This window comes from Elephas maximus, chromosome 11 (assembly GCF_024166365.1).
Source record: "Elephas maximus indicus isolate mEleMax1 chromosome 11, mEleMax1 primary haplotype, whole genome shotgun sequence".
NCBI lineage: Eukaryota > Metazoa > Chordata > Mammalia > Proboscidea > Elephantidae > Elephas > Elephas maximus.
This window is the reverse complement of record NC_064829.1, coordinates 92795894-92812512: the sequence shown is the minus strand read 5'-3', so window position 1 is coordinate 92812512 and position 16619 is coordinate 92795894. Positions and strand designations below refer to the sequence as shown.

General features: G+C 48.0%; 1 protein-coding gene and 1 long non-coding RNA gene across 24 annotated transcripts in view; one reads left to right on the top strand and one right to left on the bottom strand.

Moving 5' to 3' along the window:
- The window catches only part of LOC126085038 (uncharacterized), a 52882-nt gene extending 40976 nt beyond the window's left edge, over nucleotides 1-11906 (top strand). The window contains exons 2-3 of the long non-coding RNA XR_007519163.1: nucleotides 4220-4406; nucleotides 11813-11906. This is a non-coding gene — a long non-coding RNA (uncharacterized LOC126085038). The remainder of the gene's footprint in view (nucleotides 1-4219; nucleotides 4407-11812) is intronic.
- LOC126085029 (leukocyte immunoglobulin-like receptor subfamily B member 3) overlaps nucleotides 1-16619 on the bottom strand; it is a 123777-nt gene that overhangs the window by 51095 nt on the left and 56063 nt on the right. For 4 of the 23 annotated variants that reach the window (XM_049899944.1, XM_049899951.1, XM_049899948.1 and 1 more), the window contains 2 exons: nucleotides 15896-16180; nucleotides 15525-15729 (listed from right to left, as the gene is read on the bottom strand). The exons of 2 other annotated variants lie outside the window; for them this stretch is intronic. In XM_049899944.1, coding sequence (XP_049755901.1) covers nucleotides 15525-15729; nucleotides 15896-16180 — 490 coding nt within the window. 17 more of the 23 variants (XM_049899935.1, XM_049899937.1, XM_049899938.1 and 14 more) reach the window with 13 other exon arrangements.

Genomic DNA, 16619 nt, shown 5'->3' with positions numbered 1-16619 from the left:
ATATTTGGACCCAGAGACAGTGAGGGGGGAACATTATGTGACAAGGAAGAAGGATTGGAGTTATGTTTCCATAAACCAAGAAGTGCCAAAGATTGTGGGAAACCACTGGAATCTAGGAGAGAGGCAAGGAAGGAGCCTTCCCTCGAGCTTTGAGAGAAAACACTGCCCTGCTGACACCTTGATTTTGAACTTCTGGCCTCCAGATCTATGAGAAAATAAATTCTTGTCGTTTGAGGCCATCCAGCTCATGGTACTTTTGTACTGCAGCCCAACGAAAAAGATACATTGCACAAAAAAGCAAGCTTACCTTGTAAATGGGTTTTCCCTTTAAAGAGGATATCAGAGGTGTTTGTGGGGAGTACTGTTTGTGTTTTTCATTTTTTTGTGTGAGTATACACCACACAACTGTATCCCTTACAGATAGTAAGCAGTTGTGTCCTATAGAAGCACCACATTTTCTGTAAATGTAATTCATCATGACCCATTGCCATGGAGTAGATTCTGACTCAAGGTGACCCTATAGAACAGAGCAGAACTGCCCTGTATGGCTTCCAAGCTGTAAATCTTTAAGGGAGCATCCTGCCACATTTTTCTCCTGGAAACTCATCATATACAGGCTGTTTAGAGCACTGTTATGGTAACTGTTATTGTTGTGTGTCGTCGAGTCGAGATTGACTTATAGTGACCCTATAGGACAGAGTAGAACTGCCCCATAGGGTTTCCTAGGCTGTAACGTTTACAGGAACAGATTGCCAGGCCTTTCTCTTGTGGAGCTGCTGGTGGGTTCAAACCGCTGACCTTTTTGTTAGCAGCCAAGTGCTTAACTGCTGTGCCACCAGGGCTATTTATTTACACACCCTTATTACATCAACTGGAATTGTTTTCCACTGTATGTTGTGCATGAGACTTAGCACAGGGCTCTAGTTGGACCCCAAAGAGGAATCTTTAAATTCTGGGGCACGTTACAATTGTGCTTGTTCAAATATTCTATTATGGCAGAGGATCAGGAAGAGGAAAAGGATGGTAAGATTAGCTGCATCTTTTTTTTTAAAACAGTTGAAAGTCTCATTTCTTTCTCCAAAAACAGACTAAGAATCCTAAAAACAAAGTAAAATAAAAGTAGTCATCATGACTTTGGCAGGTGCTGGGAAACAAGGGTGAATAAAAGAGTGTCCTCTCTCAAGAAGCAATGGGGGAAAACGGTGAAAAATGAAGACAGTGTGGAGAAATTGGGGCATTTTTTTTTTATCATGATGATGTTGTTGTTGGTTGCCTTTGACTTGATTCTGATTCACTGTGATCTCATGGGTGCAAAGTAGACCTGCATATTGTGATAGATCTCCTGTATGCCATGGTAAAGATTGTGGACATTAACCTGCAGGACAGTGTTTAAACAAATATTTCATCAGCCAAGAACATTTTGTCAATTTTTTTTTTTAGTAGGATCGTAAAGCAATGTTTGGGGGTTTCCAGACCAAAAAAATAATACAGAGTATAAAAATTCACTGTATGAATATTTCTTTTCAATATTCCCTGCAGATTTACCCTCCTGGGGTGTGCGTGTTACCTCCTTCTCACCAAGAGGTAACACTAGGCAGTTGTTCAGGGAGAGGAAGATGCTTTGCTCTTTTGTTTTTACCTCTCTTATCAAAGTTGATTATTGTGGGACCCTCCCAGAATTAGAGTAGACACTGGCAAGTCAGAGGCCATCTAAAATAGCCTGGCTTGAAGTGTGTGTGTCATTTATGTTGACACCCCCTGTCCACAATGTGCCTCTTAGCCCCTCATATCTCAAGTGGTCAAGGAAGCATAATTCTCCCTTGTGCCCAGAGAAACTAGTTTTGAGTCAGCATGAGAGGCTGTTACCATAACACCTAGATCTAATAACATCTAACTAATAATAAACATGAAAAAGATTTCTCCCCATTGAAGGTCAAAGTGCAGGGAGTTATGATGAGTTATTATGTGTTACCTATTAAATTGGGGGAGTCCCCAGTGGTGCAAATGGTTAAGATCTTGGCTATTAACAAAAAGACTGGTGGATCGAATCCACCCAGAGGTACTTCAGAAGAAAGGCCTGGTGATCAACTTCCATAAGATCACAGCCATTGAAAACCCTGTGGAGCACTGTTCTACTCTCCCTCAAATTGAAGAGTCAGAGTCAGCTTGATGGCAACTGTTTTTTTTTTTTTTAAATAAATTGGAAAATACGTCAAGATATTGACTGAGATTGGAAATTTGTAGAGATATAGAGAACACTGTTCTGTAGGAATAAATTAGACCATCCCTCCTAAAGAACAGCATAGCCATATGCACTCAGGGATTTAACTTCTAAATCCAACTTTACCTAGATATTTCTCTATTAGCCATGTGACCTACAGAGTAGCCGTGAGAGTACAAAGATTTAGCCAGCAGAATGCTCACTGCTGCGTGTATATTAATCTATCAATAATAATAAAATGGCGGTGAATTTTAGTTTGAAATACATGTATTAATAAGTTCTCAATATACTGAATTACATGAAAATGTTGAATAAACAATGATAGACACACAAGTAAAAATTAACATGAAAACTGAAGAAAACACCCATAGGGAATTAAAGTAGATATCTGAGGTGGATTTATTAGTTATTTTTATTTTCTACTCTTTCCTATTAGTATTTTCCAGATTTTATACACAGAATATCATTGCCTAAATGAGAAAAGAAATCATACTAATGAAACAAATAGTCTTGGGATATGTTCTTTGATGTTTGCAAGACCCTCCTTTGTCTGGAGGGGTGTTGGGATTTTCGTCATTCATCAGACATGAGGCCTCCTATGTGCAGAATCCTCAGATGGTCTCTTGGGCTGCAGAGATTCATCAGACTCCTTCCTCCATCCTGTCTCGGGAAGCTCACAGTCCAGGCATGATGGACCAATGGAGAACAGTTAATCATTACTCATCATATTGGGCACATGGGAATGGTAGAACAGACATTGTGGGGTCAAAAAGATGCATCTAACTTAAGGTCATAAGATAAAGATACTTGTGTGAAAGTGGATGTTGCTATGAGTCGGAATCGACTTGACGGCACACAACAACAAGAGTTAGGCGATACAGTCATGTGGGAAAGCAGTGACAGAAGCAATGGCAGAAGGCAGGGTGAACACCAGGTGCTTAAGGGTTATTTGTGGATTTCCAGAGAAGTGGAAGTAGGGAAGGGAAGGCAGCTCCTCAGGTGTTAAAGCTTTCTAGTCAAGGAAGACAGGGACCCAGAAGGAGGAACCCACAAGGTCTGTTTCCTCTGCTGGTGGTTTTTTTTTTTACCATCACCTTGACGTTGCTTGTCGGTACAAGCAAGCCATGTTGCTGAACCAGGCGTTCCTTCGACGCTGTGTGACTGAGCAAAGTTTCCTCAGTCTCATGTGTTTAAAAGGCTTTAACTCTTTAACAGCAGCCAACATTTGACAGTGCTTCATTCAGTAAGAGGTGCTGGTAGGTAAGCAGCTTACAGGTATGAACTCCCATTCTTACTGCAGCATAAGAAGTGCAGGAATTGTAATCCATTTTTCAGATTAGGGGACTAGGGCATTTTACAAGGCCTACTTCCTGTCATCAAAGACTAAATGAAGTCAAGGGCCTGTTGTGGGTAAGGAAGAACCCCTAAGCTGCTGGGGGTCGTTGGAAGAAGCTGAGTAGTAGCTGGTGTCTATTGGATACTTTTCTCTGTACATTGTTAGGTTATTCACATATGCTATCTTTTACAGAAAATTTCACAAATAGAACGATACTATGAAGGACATGTACCCATTTGAACATGGCTACTTTTAGATTTTTCTATTCTCAGCCCTCGAATGGTAGGTACTGATATTACCCCCCATTTTACAGGCAAGAAAAGTGATGTACACTCACATCTGGTTAACTAGCAGGGATTCTAGTCTATGAGCTCCTAATCACAATGCTTTGTCAGTGGTACAAAAAAGAAACAAACAAAACAAGACAAACGAACCCATTGCTATCAATTCAGTTCTGACTCACAGGGACCCTATATGACAGAGTAGAGCTGCCCCATAGAGTTTCCAAGGAGTACCTGGTAGATTCAAACTGCCGATCTTATGGTCAGCAGCTGTAGCACTTAACCACTATGCAACCAGGGTTTCCTTGTCAGTACCAGTAGCCAAAACAAGCCTGAGGTTGGTCAGAACACTGAGTTGGTGCTTCCTCTCCCCTTTCCCAGGCAATGTGCTGCTGTGGCAGCTGGTTTGAATCAGGGTGCTGGGTGAGGGCAAGATGAAGCTGGATTACCTGCTGCGCCTGAAGATCGAGGATTTCTTGGAGAGGCGCCTACAGACCCACGTCTTCAAGCTGAGCTTGGCCAAGTCGGTCCACCATGCCCGGGTGCTGATCCGGCAGCGCCACAGCAGGTACCACCTCTTAAGGGACCCGGGTTTCCTCTTTCCCACCCCATTCCCTCTTCTGGCCACACGCACTAAGCCTGCTGTCCCTGTTTCCAGTGTAGCCATCGGAGGTGGCTGGTATGAACTCACTTTGAGCCCCTAGATTCACCCCCTGCAAACAGCTCATGGAGTTAGGTGTAACCTCATGTCCCCATAGCCCAGCGCAAGGGTCACCACAGCTCAAGCCATACACGTTGTGAAGGCTTCTGCCAGTCAGAGGAGAAGTCACTGAGGTTGAATTGACTCAGGTGTGTTTACCTGTCTATTGGGTCCACTTGTGAGGTCTGATTGTCATTAACTTGGTGAAATCACTGCCAGAGGTGTGATGCTGAAACCCCAGGGCAGCAGCTGGTGCAGTGCAAAGCACAGTCAGAGGGCAAATCGCTTTATCTGGTTACTCATTTGCTTCTTCTGTAAAATTTCACCTTTGGGGGAAAATGCTTGCCAGGTTGCCCAAGGTGAATTTCTGGCTCAGCCCTCCTCTAGCCCCATGTGACCCACAGACAAATGCCTCACTTTTATTCATCTCTGAAGTGGGTTCAGAGAACCTGCCTTGGGTTGCTGCACTTAAGACAGTGAATCTGCACCTGAGGGTAAAGCTCAGGGCCTGCTACAGAGTTCAGAGTGTTTGAGAACCTGACCTGGGTCCCCACGGTGCCACCTTACTGGCTTTGTGACCTTGTGTGGGTTACATGGGTAACATGTGAACGAGAACTTGTCTCCTAAAGCAATCATGTAGATGAGGTGATGCCCTAAAGCCTTTGTGAGCACACAGGGATTTCTATGGGGTCCAGAATCCCACTCTGGTATTACTTCAATATCAGTACCACGCTATCCACTGGAAGACGTGGAGGAAAATGGCGTCTTGTCTTGCAGTGAGGACCCTATTTTCCTCCCAATCCCCTTCACCTGCCATCCCCACTAGCTCCAGGGTCCGCAAGGTGGTGATGAATGAACATCCCATCCTTCATTGCATCCGCCTGAACTCCCAGAAGCACATCAACTTCTCCCCCCTGCTCCCCATTTGGTGGAGGCCGCCCAGGCCATGTGAAAAGGAAGAACGCCAAGAAGGGCCAGGGTGGGCTAGAGCCGGTGATGATGAGGAGGAGGATTAAGCCCACCCACCCCCTCCTGGGTCGGGAACATTATCTAGTTTTCCAACCAGACAATAAAAGCTAGATCAGCACTTTGGAATTGGTGTTAGTTGGTGTATCTTTCCCCTTCATGACTTAGAGCCCCCTTTGGGACCCAGTCTGACCACTGTTCTGAATGTTCAGCCTTATGTTGTGGGAGCAATCCCAGGCTGAATCCGAGATAGGTTGTCTACTTCCATTTTTTTTTTTAAGGTCTTTTCCATCTGACTTTTTTTTTCAAATTTTCTTTTTTAAAAAAATCAATACAATTTATGGGTAGATGACAAATATCAGTATTAGGAAATCCAATTATACAAAAAATACATCTAGTTTTGGGGTAGATGTATTTATTTTTGGTAACATACATTAAGTGGCACTAGTGACAGTTACCATAAGGTAATGTGAAACCACAGAACTGTAACTTTGCCACAATTGCATGGACTTGGGCCTTTCTGGCTGAGCACATTTTCAAAAAGGTGGAAACCCGTTCAACTATGTCAATGAAACCTATCTAGTAGGAAAGTTCTGAAGTGGTGACTCATCAGAGTATCTTGTAACTGACAGGCAGGATATGTTAATTATAATGTTGACTTAAGAACCCTATGTACAATAGAACAAAAAACTGCTTGTTCCTGCGCCATCCTCAGAATCATTATGCTTGAGTCCATTGTTGCAGGCACTTGTCAATCCATCTCATTGAGGGTCTTACTCTTTTTCACTGACCCTCTACCAAGCATGCTGTCCTTCTCCAGGGACTGGTTACTCCTAATGACCTGTCCAAAGTGTGTGCTGTTAAGGAGCATTCTGGTTGTACTTCTTCCAAGACAGGTTTGTTCATTGTTTTGGCAGTCCATGGTATACTCAGTACTCTTCACCAACACCACAATTCAAAGGCGTCAATTCTTGGGTCTTACATTGTCCAGCTTTCATATCCATATGAGAGGATTGAAAACATCGTGGTTTGGGTCAGGCACACATTAGTCCTTAAAGTGACATCTTTGCTTTTTAACACTTTAGAGAGGTCTTTTGCAGCAGATTTGGCCAACGCAGTACGTCATTTGATTTCTCGGCTGCTGCTTCCATGGGTGTTGATTGTGGATCCAAGTAAAATGAAACTCTTGACAACTTCAATCCTTTCTCCATTTATCATGATGTTGCTTATTGGTCCAGTTGTGAGGATTTTTGTTTTCTTCATGTTGAGGTGTAATCCATGCTGAAGGCTGTAGTCTTTGATCTTCGAGTGTTTCAAGTCCTCTTCACTTTCAGCAGACAAGGTTGTGTTATCTATCTTCCTCTAATCCTGATACCCTGTTCTTCTCATAGCCCAGTTTGTGGGATTATTTGCTCAGCATACAGATTGAATAAGTATGGTGAAAGGATACAACCCTGACACACACCTTTCTTGACTTTAAACCACGCAGTATCTCCTTGGCAATGGTATCCATAATTTGTTATGATCCACACAGTTGAATGCCTTTGAATAGTCAATAAAGCACAGGTAAACATCTTTCTGGTATTTTCTGCTTTCAGCCAGGATCCATCTGACATCAGCAATGATATCCCTGGTTCCATGTCCTCTTCTGAATCAGGCTTGCATTGCCGCAGTTCTCTAACCATGAACTGCTGTAGCTGCTTTTGAGTTATAAGGTAGTTACAACCTAATTCACAAGTTCACCAACTTTTTCTGGAAGCAAGAAGTTAAATCCCTTGAATTGGTACCTGGTGTGTCAGGTGGGAGTACAGAGGAGGAATGTGAGAGCAGTGTCTGAGGGGCCCTGGTGGGACAGAGAGGTTGGGCATCAGTAATCATGGCTGGCTTCTAAATACTGGTAGCAAGATGACTTCTGACTTGCAATCTTAGGTAAATTATAGATAAATGGAAAAGGCCAGTAATCATACAATTAAGATTAATAAATGGCACTTCAAAACTAACCACTTGAGGGCTGTGCTTGCATCAAGGTTTCACAAGAAAAGGCACCCAGATTTTTTCTTCCCGTGTTTGTACTTGCATTTTGAGTGTGGCTGAGTGTATAGAAGGGGCCTGACCACTTTTGTGGCTCAGATACTTGAGTGCCTACTACATGTCCTCTTAGGCTTGGTGCAGGGACTGCAGCAGTTGTGAGCAGAACAGGCACCTTTGCGAGGCATTTCCATCATCAAAGGGAGAGAGGCTGACCAACAGTGTTATAGGAACAGCTTCAGGAGTTAGCCATTTGCTTATGGGGTTGGGAGGAGGAGTGATTATTCCCAGGCAGAGTGAATAGCAAGTGGAGGTCAGGGCATCCCAAGCACTACAAGCTATCTTACCCTGTCTCTGGGACGAGATCAGTCAGGGTAAGGTAAGAGCAGAGCTGAGCCCTCCAGTCTTGGCTGCTGGAGAAGATGAACTGTGAATGGTTGTGGTTTTTAGATAGTAACACTTGAAAAACATCTATAGACTGATTTGAAAGCAGAGCCTTGAATGGATTCGCTCATACATTACTGATTAAAAGTAGACAATATCAGGCATCATAAAATGAAAAACTCACCTTAAGCAGCATTTCACAAAGCATATATACTAAATTTTGGGAAGAGCATTCATAAGAATCACCTGAGGATCGTGTTAAAATGTGGATTCTGATTCAGTATATGTGGGGTGGAAAGGCAAATTCTTAGCAGGGGGTTGAACCAGAATGAATCCATTTGAAGCCCTGTTTGAAAGCTTGCTGCTTTTAGGTGTGATATTTTTTTTATCAGGTAAGGTCCTGGGTTTCTGTCTTACAGATGTGATTTTGGTGAAATGGAAAATGGTGAATATGTTGTCTAGTGACATAGGCTGAGATGGCAGGTGACATTTAAGGAAACCTACACCCTCCTTCCCTATCCCCTGCTTTTGGGGGTTTCTGAAAACACTCATGGTCAGGAGGAAACCAGCTTCCCCTTTCCTCTTGTTGAGAAATTGCATCGTGTAGTGGAGAAAGGGAGTTGGAGGAGAGACTACTGAAATTTAGAAACTCCTTCAACCTTCTGTAGTATGTTCCCTGTTTGGGGGCTCTGTGACTTTGAGGTCAGTTAAAAACTCACTTTCAAAGCAGTGACACGCTTCTGGGTACTTTGACACTGTTAGGTTGCTGTTCCCAAACAAGTAAATATGAAGCCCGCAGAAGATTCCATTTTGAAATCCATTTTCAGGTAGTAGATAGTAGACCCTCCAGGTTTGCCATTTGGGTAATTAGGGCCTGGTTAATGACAGAATGCCATGAGATCATTGCAGTTGGCTGGATGAATTTGGCAGGAATTGTAAGATCAGCTGTGCGATTGGGATGAAGTCTGTGGAAGCAACTTCCACAAGGTCCTAGAGGCTCCTATGGGTCCATGTCAGGTTGCCAGGCTGGCTGTGTTTCCTCAGTTGAGTGCTCATGGGGGCAGCTCTGTTGCTTTCTGGGGTCTTTGCAGGCCCTCTCCTTGGAGACTGTGGTCTGGGTTTTGTCATGGGTTAGTGAATAGCCACAGCCGCATGGAAGTTGGGCTCACTGGAGGGCCCCCCTGACTGGGAGGAAGGGGGTGTGTTTGTCTCCTGTCTGAGGGTCCAGTGGTTCAGTTATGCATACAAAACCTCCTGGGGGTCTTCAGGTGCAGCAGCCTGGGGTGGGGGCAGAGTGAGGTGCAGACACAAAGTTCTGGTGGGGGTTTACCCATTACCCATTGCTGTTGGCCTTTATCTCGATTCTGACTGATAACAACCCTATAGGACAGAGTAGAACTGCCCCATAGGGTTTCCAAGGCTGTAAATCTTTAGAGGGGCAGATTGCTATATCTTTCTCATGAGGAGCTGCTGTTGGGTTCAAAGTACCCACCTGTCATTTAGCAGTCAATTGTTTAACCACTGCCCTACCAGGGCTCCTGATGGAGTAAGGGGTAGCATGGGCAAATAGAGAGAAAGAACCCACCTGATTGTTTGTCCTTCATGTCTTACAACTCCCCAGACAGGGTTGAAGGTGAGATGGCCCCTCCCCACCTAGGTCCTGAGTGGTGGTTCACCTGGGCATACACCCTTGCCTGAGGGTTTTCTTCTTCAGGGCTCTGCTGTAAAGAGAGAGTGATGGGAGACTGGTGTCCTTGATTCCACTCTTGCCCTCCCTTAGTCCATGTATTTTTGAGGGCGGCAAGGGCAGGAAGTATGTGAAGTTAAAATGCCTGTCATGTGGCTACAGAGCTGGCAGGTGGGGAGTTGGGTACATGAGTCTGGAGCTCAGGGGAGGTCAGGACTGGAAGTAGGAGTCAGGTGTGAAGCTATCTAGGTAGAGAGGAACAGTGAAAGCCCACTGTACAGCTCTAAGTGAGTTAGACCCAGACGTACAGTGAGGTGAGTAGGATGGCGGGGTAAGCCTGCTATGCTGTGTGAGAGCCGATGATCACCTGTGTTCTAGTTGAGATACATTACTGGATTTCCCACAGCCAAGGGGCTAGAGGAAAGAGAATACACAGAAAACAGAGGCTGAGCTAGACCATGGGACTTCGCAGTGGGAATTGAAAAACGTGGGCCCTCTGACCTCTTCATAAGCCCAAGGCATGGCTTTTTATGCCCACTAGATGAAAAGGAACCCTGGAGAGTTAAGCACTCGGCTGCTAACGGAAAGGTCGGCAGTTCAAACTCAACCAGCCGCTACATGAGAGAAAGACCTGGTCATCTGCTACTGAAAGCATATGGAGTACTTCTCTGTGCTGTGGGGTTGCTTGAGTTGGGATTGGCTTGAAGGCACACAACAGCAACAGCCTTTAACCCTCCAGCCAGACCTGGGCACTCAACAATGTGAAGATCAGAAGAGGAGACAGTGGCACAGCAGTGTGCTTCAAGAGGGAAGAGGCCAACTGTCTGCCACTGCTGAGCTGGGTGCTGTGAGGGTGGACAAGCGTCCAATGGATTGAGTTTATGGGCAAGAAGGTTGTTGGGGGCATGGTCACGGCCCAAGGGGACTCACCTGACTGTCCATCTCCATTTCTTCCTCAGGCTGTTTGTCTTTCACAGCAGCATCTGGTGGGGACAGAACAAGGGGAATCTGTTCCTCGCAAGATTCCCTGATATCCTCACATCACCTCTCCCTCTCCTAGATGGGGATGCTGAGGCTCAGAGAGGGTCAGTGATGTGGCCAGGGCCACACAGTATCAGATTTATGCTGTCTTACCCCCAGGCCCAGGACCATTTTCAATCACCCTCCCTACCCCCATTTCCCACCAACATTTTGGGGGCAGGTTCCCATCTGTGACCCCCAGGGTGACCCCTTCCTCTTCTCCTCACAAATGTTCTCTTCCTGGTCCTCCGTGGCTGGACTGGAGTTGGGGAAGAAGAGAGGAATGTTGGGTGATTGAGTGGGAACTGTAGGCAGGGTGGGAGGCCCAGGGTCTTTGGGGAAGTCTTCCCTCTTTGGTAGGCCTCTGTCCTTGGGCTCTGTCATTCTGGTCCCTGCAGGAAGTTGGAAATCAGTCTCCAGCCTACCCGAGAGCCCTCCCCTAGGGCTGCTTTCAGATCCACAGAGGGTCTAACAACTGGAAGGAAGGATGGCAACCCTGCTTTCTTCTCCGTACAGAATTCAAGAGAAAAGAGCTCTAAACACTAAAAACCAAACTTGTATTTGTATCTCAAATATAAAGCTTGAAAAGCCAAAAGGATGCAGGAAATAAATACCTGCATGCTCATTTTTTTTCTTTTTAATTTATTTTTGGTGAAAATATACACAGCAAAACCTGTTCCATTCTACAGTTTCTAAACAGAATGATCAGTGATATCGGTTACATGCTTCACACTGTGTCAATATTATCATTATTTCTCTTCTAGTTGTTCCACTTCCCTTAATCTCCTTGCCTCCCAACCTTCTCATCTTGCTTTAAAGTAACCGTTGACTTTTTGTTTATACTCAAATGACAGTGTTTGCTCTTTGGCCTAAACTATTATGTAGTTTAAAGGTGACTTCAGGGGATAATTTACCTTCAAGGTTTGAAGAACAGCTAAGGGCTACAGTCTAAGGGACTCCTTCAGCCTTTATAGGTCTGGATTCTTTAAGAACTTGAAATCTGTTCCACATTTTTCTCCCTTTTTATCAGGATTCCTCTCTTATGTTCCTGATTATATGCTCACTTTTAATCTCTTCGTTCTAGATTTTCAGATTGTGAATTGCTGAAAGAATCTTTCTACGCTGACTTTCTCTCATCTCTTTGGGCTCCTTGGCCGTTGCCCTCAGAGCACCCTTGATGTGCCCACAGGGAATCCACCACCACCTGTGGCCACCTCATCCCATTCCGTACTCATGTCACTTACTGCCTTTTCCATCGTGGTGGCATCGATTGAAGAGGAAGAGGAGAAGGAAGATGAGAAGACTTATATGGGCCACCAAGTCTCCGATCAGAACTTTCAGGTACTCTGGGAGACCTTGGGCATGAGTGAGGTCATAAATAAATTAGTGATGCCCATTTATTGAGCACCTACTGCATGCCAGCACATGCTGGGACCTTTGCATTCATCACCTCTGACCCTCTCAACAACCATGCAACATGCAATTGCCACCTGACCCAGCCCATTTTATAGAAAAGGAAACTGAGGCTCAGAGAGATAAATCATGTGTGGCAGGTCACCCAGCCAGGAAGTGGCAGGGCTGGATTGTGGGGTCTCTGAATCCACTTGTGCTTTTTTTTCCTTGCTGCCCCTCTACCTTCCCTCGCCAGGCAGAACACCAGAGGAGTAACCTGTCCACTAAACCCCAGTCCCCAAATGTCCCCAGCCCAGCCTAGCTCCGTCCCCCATTCTGCAGGGCTCCGAAACCCCCACTCGGGGCCTGTCTGGACATGGGGCCTTTGTATCTGGGAGGAGGGTAGAGGCGGAGGGTGGGGAGTCTACCCTTTACAGAGCAGCATGCTGGGCCAGGCCCCAGGCCCAAGACTTTCACTGTTGTGATTGCCCTGTGTCTCCCAGCAGCCCTGGGGTGGATGGTGGGAGGCCCTTTCTACAGGTAGTGAGACTGAGACTCAGAGAGGCACCATAACTTGCCTGAACCTCACAGCTGGGAGGTGGCAGAGCCAGGATTTGAACTTGGGGTGGAGGGTGGGTGCAGGTGTGGGTGCTGGTGGTGGTGTGGGATTTCCAAGCCCCGCTGTTTCCCTACCACTGCAGCAGCTTCTGGAAAGAGGGAGCTCCCCCCTAGTATGTAGAAGAGCACAGATGCCCTAGTCATTGCCCTGCCCCTCCCCCATAGTGTCACAGCCTGGCTGCTTCCCCTTTTCAAGTGAAGACATGGATTCCAGAGAGAAAAAGGAAAGGCCTTTTCTAAGATCACTATCTCAAGAAGTGGCTGAGCCAACACAGAAGTCAGCTCTTCCCAAATGAGAGACCCTCACTTACCCCTTGGTGGGTCTGAGTCCCTGGGTGTGTGGCGCTGATTCTCGGAACCTCCTGGGGAGCAGGACAGGATGAGGGGCTTCAGCCCACTGCTCCTACTCCAGGCTGGACCCCATACCTCCCTCTGCTGTAAACACCCTGATCCTCATCAGGCCCCAGCCCCACAATCCCTGGGAGCCTGGGGTCACCACCCTCATATCTGCCCATCTCCTAGCCCCCCAGGACACAAGCTGTGCTGGAGAGATGAAGGAAAAATTCCAGCAGCTGAGAGGGCAAATCTAGGGTCCCCTTGGGGAACAAGACCTCTGTTACTCACCAGCTCTTGGTGTGGTCTCTGGGTGTGAGGCTACAAGGATTAGAGATTCAGGGAGGATGAGAGTTGGGGTGCCTCTGCCCTTTCCTCTTGGTCAGCTTTGATCCTCTCCAGCCTCCCTCTACCCACCATGGATACATCCGGTCCTCAGGGATGAGGATTGAGGATGAGGCAGGGATGTGAGCTGCCCTGTCTTTTTCCATCCCTCTGAGGGATGGATTCCGTCTGGGTGACCCTCCTTCAGTGGCCTTTCCTTCTCACCCTAGCCCAGAGCTACCCTAGGGACAGGTCACTGAACCGACCATCATGACATAGAGGGGACAAGTTCAGGGGTTACTCACATGAGACCACCAGCTCCAGGGGGTCACTGGGTTGTGAGAACAGGTAAGGGGAGATTCTATGTGAGCTGTAACACCTGTAGGTCCCTCCATGGGCTGAGGTCACAGGGCTCATGGTGAAGTTGGTCTGAAAGGGCCCAGTGTTGTTCTGCCAACTCAGTTGCTGGGGAGGGGCAATCAAGCCCTCCTTAAACAGATGGAATGTATCAAAAAATTGGTCTGAGCGACACTGCAGGGTCACGCTATCTCCTGAGGTCACTGAGGGGCCAGGATGGGCCGAGAGGGAGGGTTTCTCATATGTTCCTGTGAGAGAAGGAGGCCACAGTGTACAGGGAGCCATCCAGTCCCCATCTCCCTTGAGCTGACCACCATCTCCTCTCCAGGAACTGTCACTCCACAGCTCCTCTTTCCCCACTTTTCAGTTTCTCTGTTATGGTCTCTCTCATCCCTATGTTTCTCACTCTCCCTTTCTCACACCCCTCCCTGGATCAAAGCCACCATCTCATCTCTGCTCCAGGACCCTGTCTCCCTTGACCCCATCTCTACCAGGGGAGACCCTAGGTCCACACCTCAGCAGACCATCTGGACATCGTGCTGGCCAGGGTCCATACCTGCCACCAGGACGTATAGGGATCACTGGGGTCCAATCACCCGGGGAAGAGTTTGCATGTACCATAGCACCTGTACTGTTCCTTGTGGGTGTGGTTCACATGGCACAGGGTAAAGATGGGACTGTACTGCCTGTCAAGGCACTGGGAAAGGGAATAAGAGCTGCTCATCCTTGGTCAGAGGGAACCTGTTGCAGCAGGCCTCAGGGCCACACTGCGGGGTCAGGCTGGCTCCAGAGAGCACCAGTGAGCCCGGCTGGGCTGAGAAGGAGGGCTTTCTGTGCACCCCTGGAGAAGAGGAGACAGTGGCATGGAAGGAAAGGCACATCCCCACTGTCCACGGGGCTGCAGTGAGTGCACACTTGTCTCCTTCACACCCCCCTGTGACACTGCTCCCAGGAGGCCACTGTCAACAATCCCCCATCATGACCAGGGCTCCCCTGGGCACATGGCCTATATCTGTCATTTTGGAGCCCCCAGAAAGAGTGATTGGGTGGGGGCTGCCTCATCTGTGACCCTGAGATCCAGAGGGTCGCTGGGGTGTGACCACAGGTGGGAGGAGGAGCGGACAGAACCATAGCATCTGTGGGTGCCCCCATCGTAGGTGCTCACAGGGACCATAGGAAAGATGGCCTGGTGCCTCCCAGCAGAGAACTGAGATTTCCTGTGTTGAGGAGGGTCAGCTCTTCCCTCCCTGAGCAGATAGAAAGTATCCATCCTGTCCTGTGAGCTACAGGAGAGGGACACACTCCCTCCTGAAACAACCAGAGGGCTTGGATGGGCTGAGAGGAAGGGTTTGCTGTAGGCTCCTGAGAGAGAAGGAGGGAGCTGAGGTAAAGGTGGATACAGTCACCCCACATTACCCTACAGCCTACAGGTGTAGTCTGTGAGGTTCCCTTTCCCCTGAGGCCACATTCCCTTCTGATACTGCAGGGTCAGACTGTCTCCAGAGAGCACCAGTGAGCCTGGCTCGACTGAGAGGGAGGGCCTCTTGTACACTCCTGGGGTTGAGGAGACAGTGGAATGGAAGGGGACACCCATGCCCACACTGTCCATGGGGCTGCAGTGGGTCTATGCTGGTCTTCTCCCCAGGCCCCTTTCTGTGGTTCTGGACCTGAGAGGACAGTGTCACTGACCACCCATCACCACCAGGGCCACCCTGGGTGCACAGCTTCGATCAGGCATCTTGGGGGTTCTGAGAAAAAGATGGGGCAGTGGGACTCACTCACCTGTGACCGTCAGATCCACAGAATCACTGGGCTGTGACCACACATATGGGTAGTTTCTGAGAGAACCATAGCATCTGTAGATGCCTCCATGGAAGGTGCTCACAGGGCCCACAGGAAAGGTGGCCTGGTGCCTCCCAGCAGAGAACTCAGATTTCCTCTGTTGGGAAGGGTAGGCTTCTCTCTCCTTGAGCAGATGGAAAGTGTCCGTTATGTTCTGTGAGCTACAGGAGAGGGACACGTTCCCCCCTGAAACCACCAGATGGCTTGGATGGGCTGAGAGGGAGGGTTTGCTGTAGGCTCCTGAGAGAGAAGGAGGGAGGTGAGGTAAAGGGGGATATAGTCACCCCACATTACCCCACAGGTGTAGTCTGTGAGGTTCCCTTTTCCCTGAGGCCACAATGCCTTCCCTTCTGCCTGTGAGGAGGAGCTCACAATGAAGGGGGATGTCCTGATTCCTCCCTCTTACCTGTCACAACAAGGAGCAGAGGGTCGCTCAGCTCTGACCAGCCACTCGAGCTGTGATATGCACACTGGAACTGCCCTGCATGGTGTATATCCATGGATTCGGTGAAGAAACTGGCCCTATCCACAGAGTTCCGTGGTGGCCACGTATCCCAGTATTGAGAGTCTTGCTCTTTATACAGACGGTAGGCATCAGCCTGCCGAGACCCCCGACACCAGATGGTCACAGAGCTCCCCATGGTGGTGATGGGGCCTGGATTAGCCCAGATGGAGGGTTTGCGGAGGGTCCCTGGAAAGGAATGAGATCTGGAGTTCTAAGGGGCTCCTCTTCCCTCAGTTCCCACAGCTTTCAGTTCGACGCTTCTCCCACCCTGGTCACCAGCAGCTCAGATCCTCTGTGCTTCCCCTTGAGCTGCCCAGGGACATTCACTGTGCTGCCCAGAGGTTGGAGCTGGGAGGCCTGGGGAGGACTCACCTGTCTTTACCTGGTTCCGCAGGCCCTGGCCCAGTCCTGTGAAAGAGTTCCCTGTGAGAAGCTCATGCTGACACCTACACACAGAAGCATCCTGTGTGGTCTGGGCCCCTGAGCACTGGGATGTGGCTGAGAACATTCCTCCCCTCAAAGTCTCAGATTCCTCTTGAGCCTCCTGAATCCCTGGGGTCTCCCAGGGACCAGGACCTGTGTGTGAGGAGGGGGTCCTCATCCCTTGCCCTTTTCCCCCAAGCTT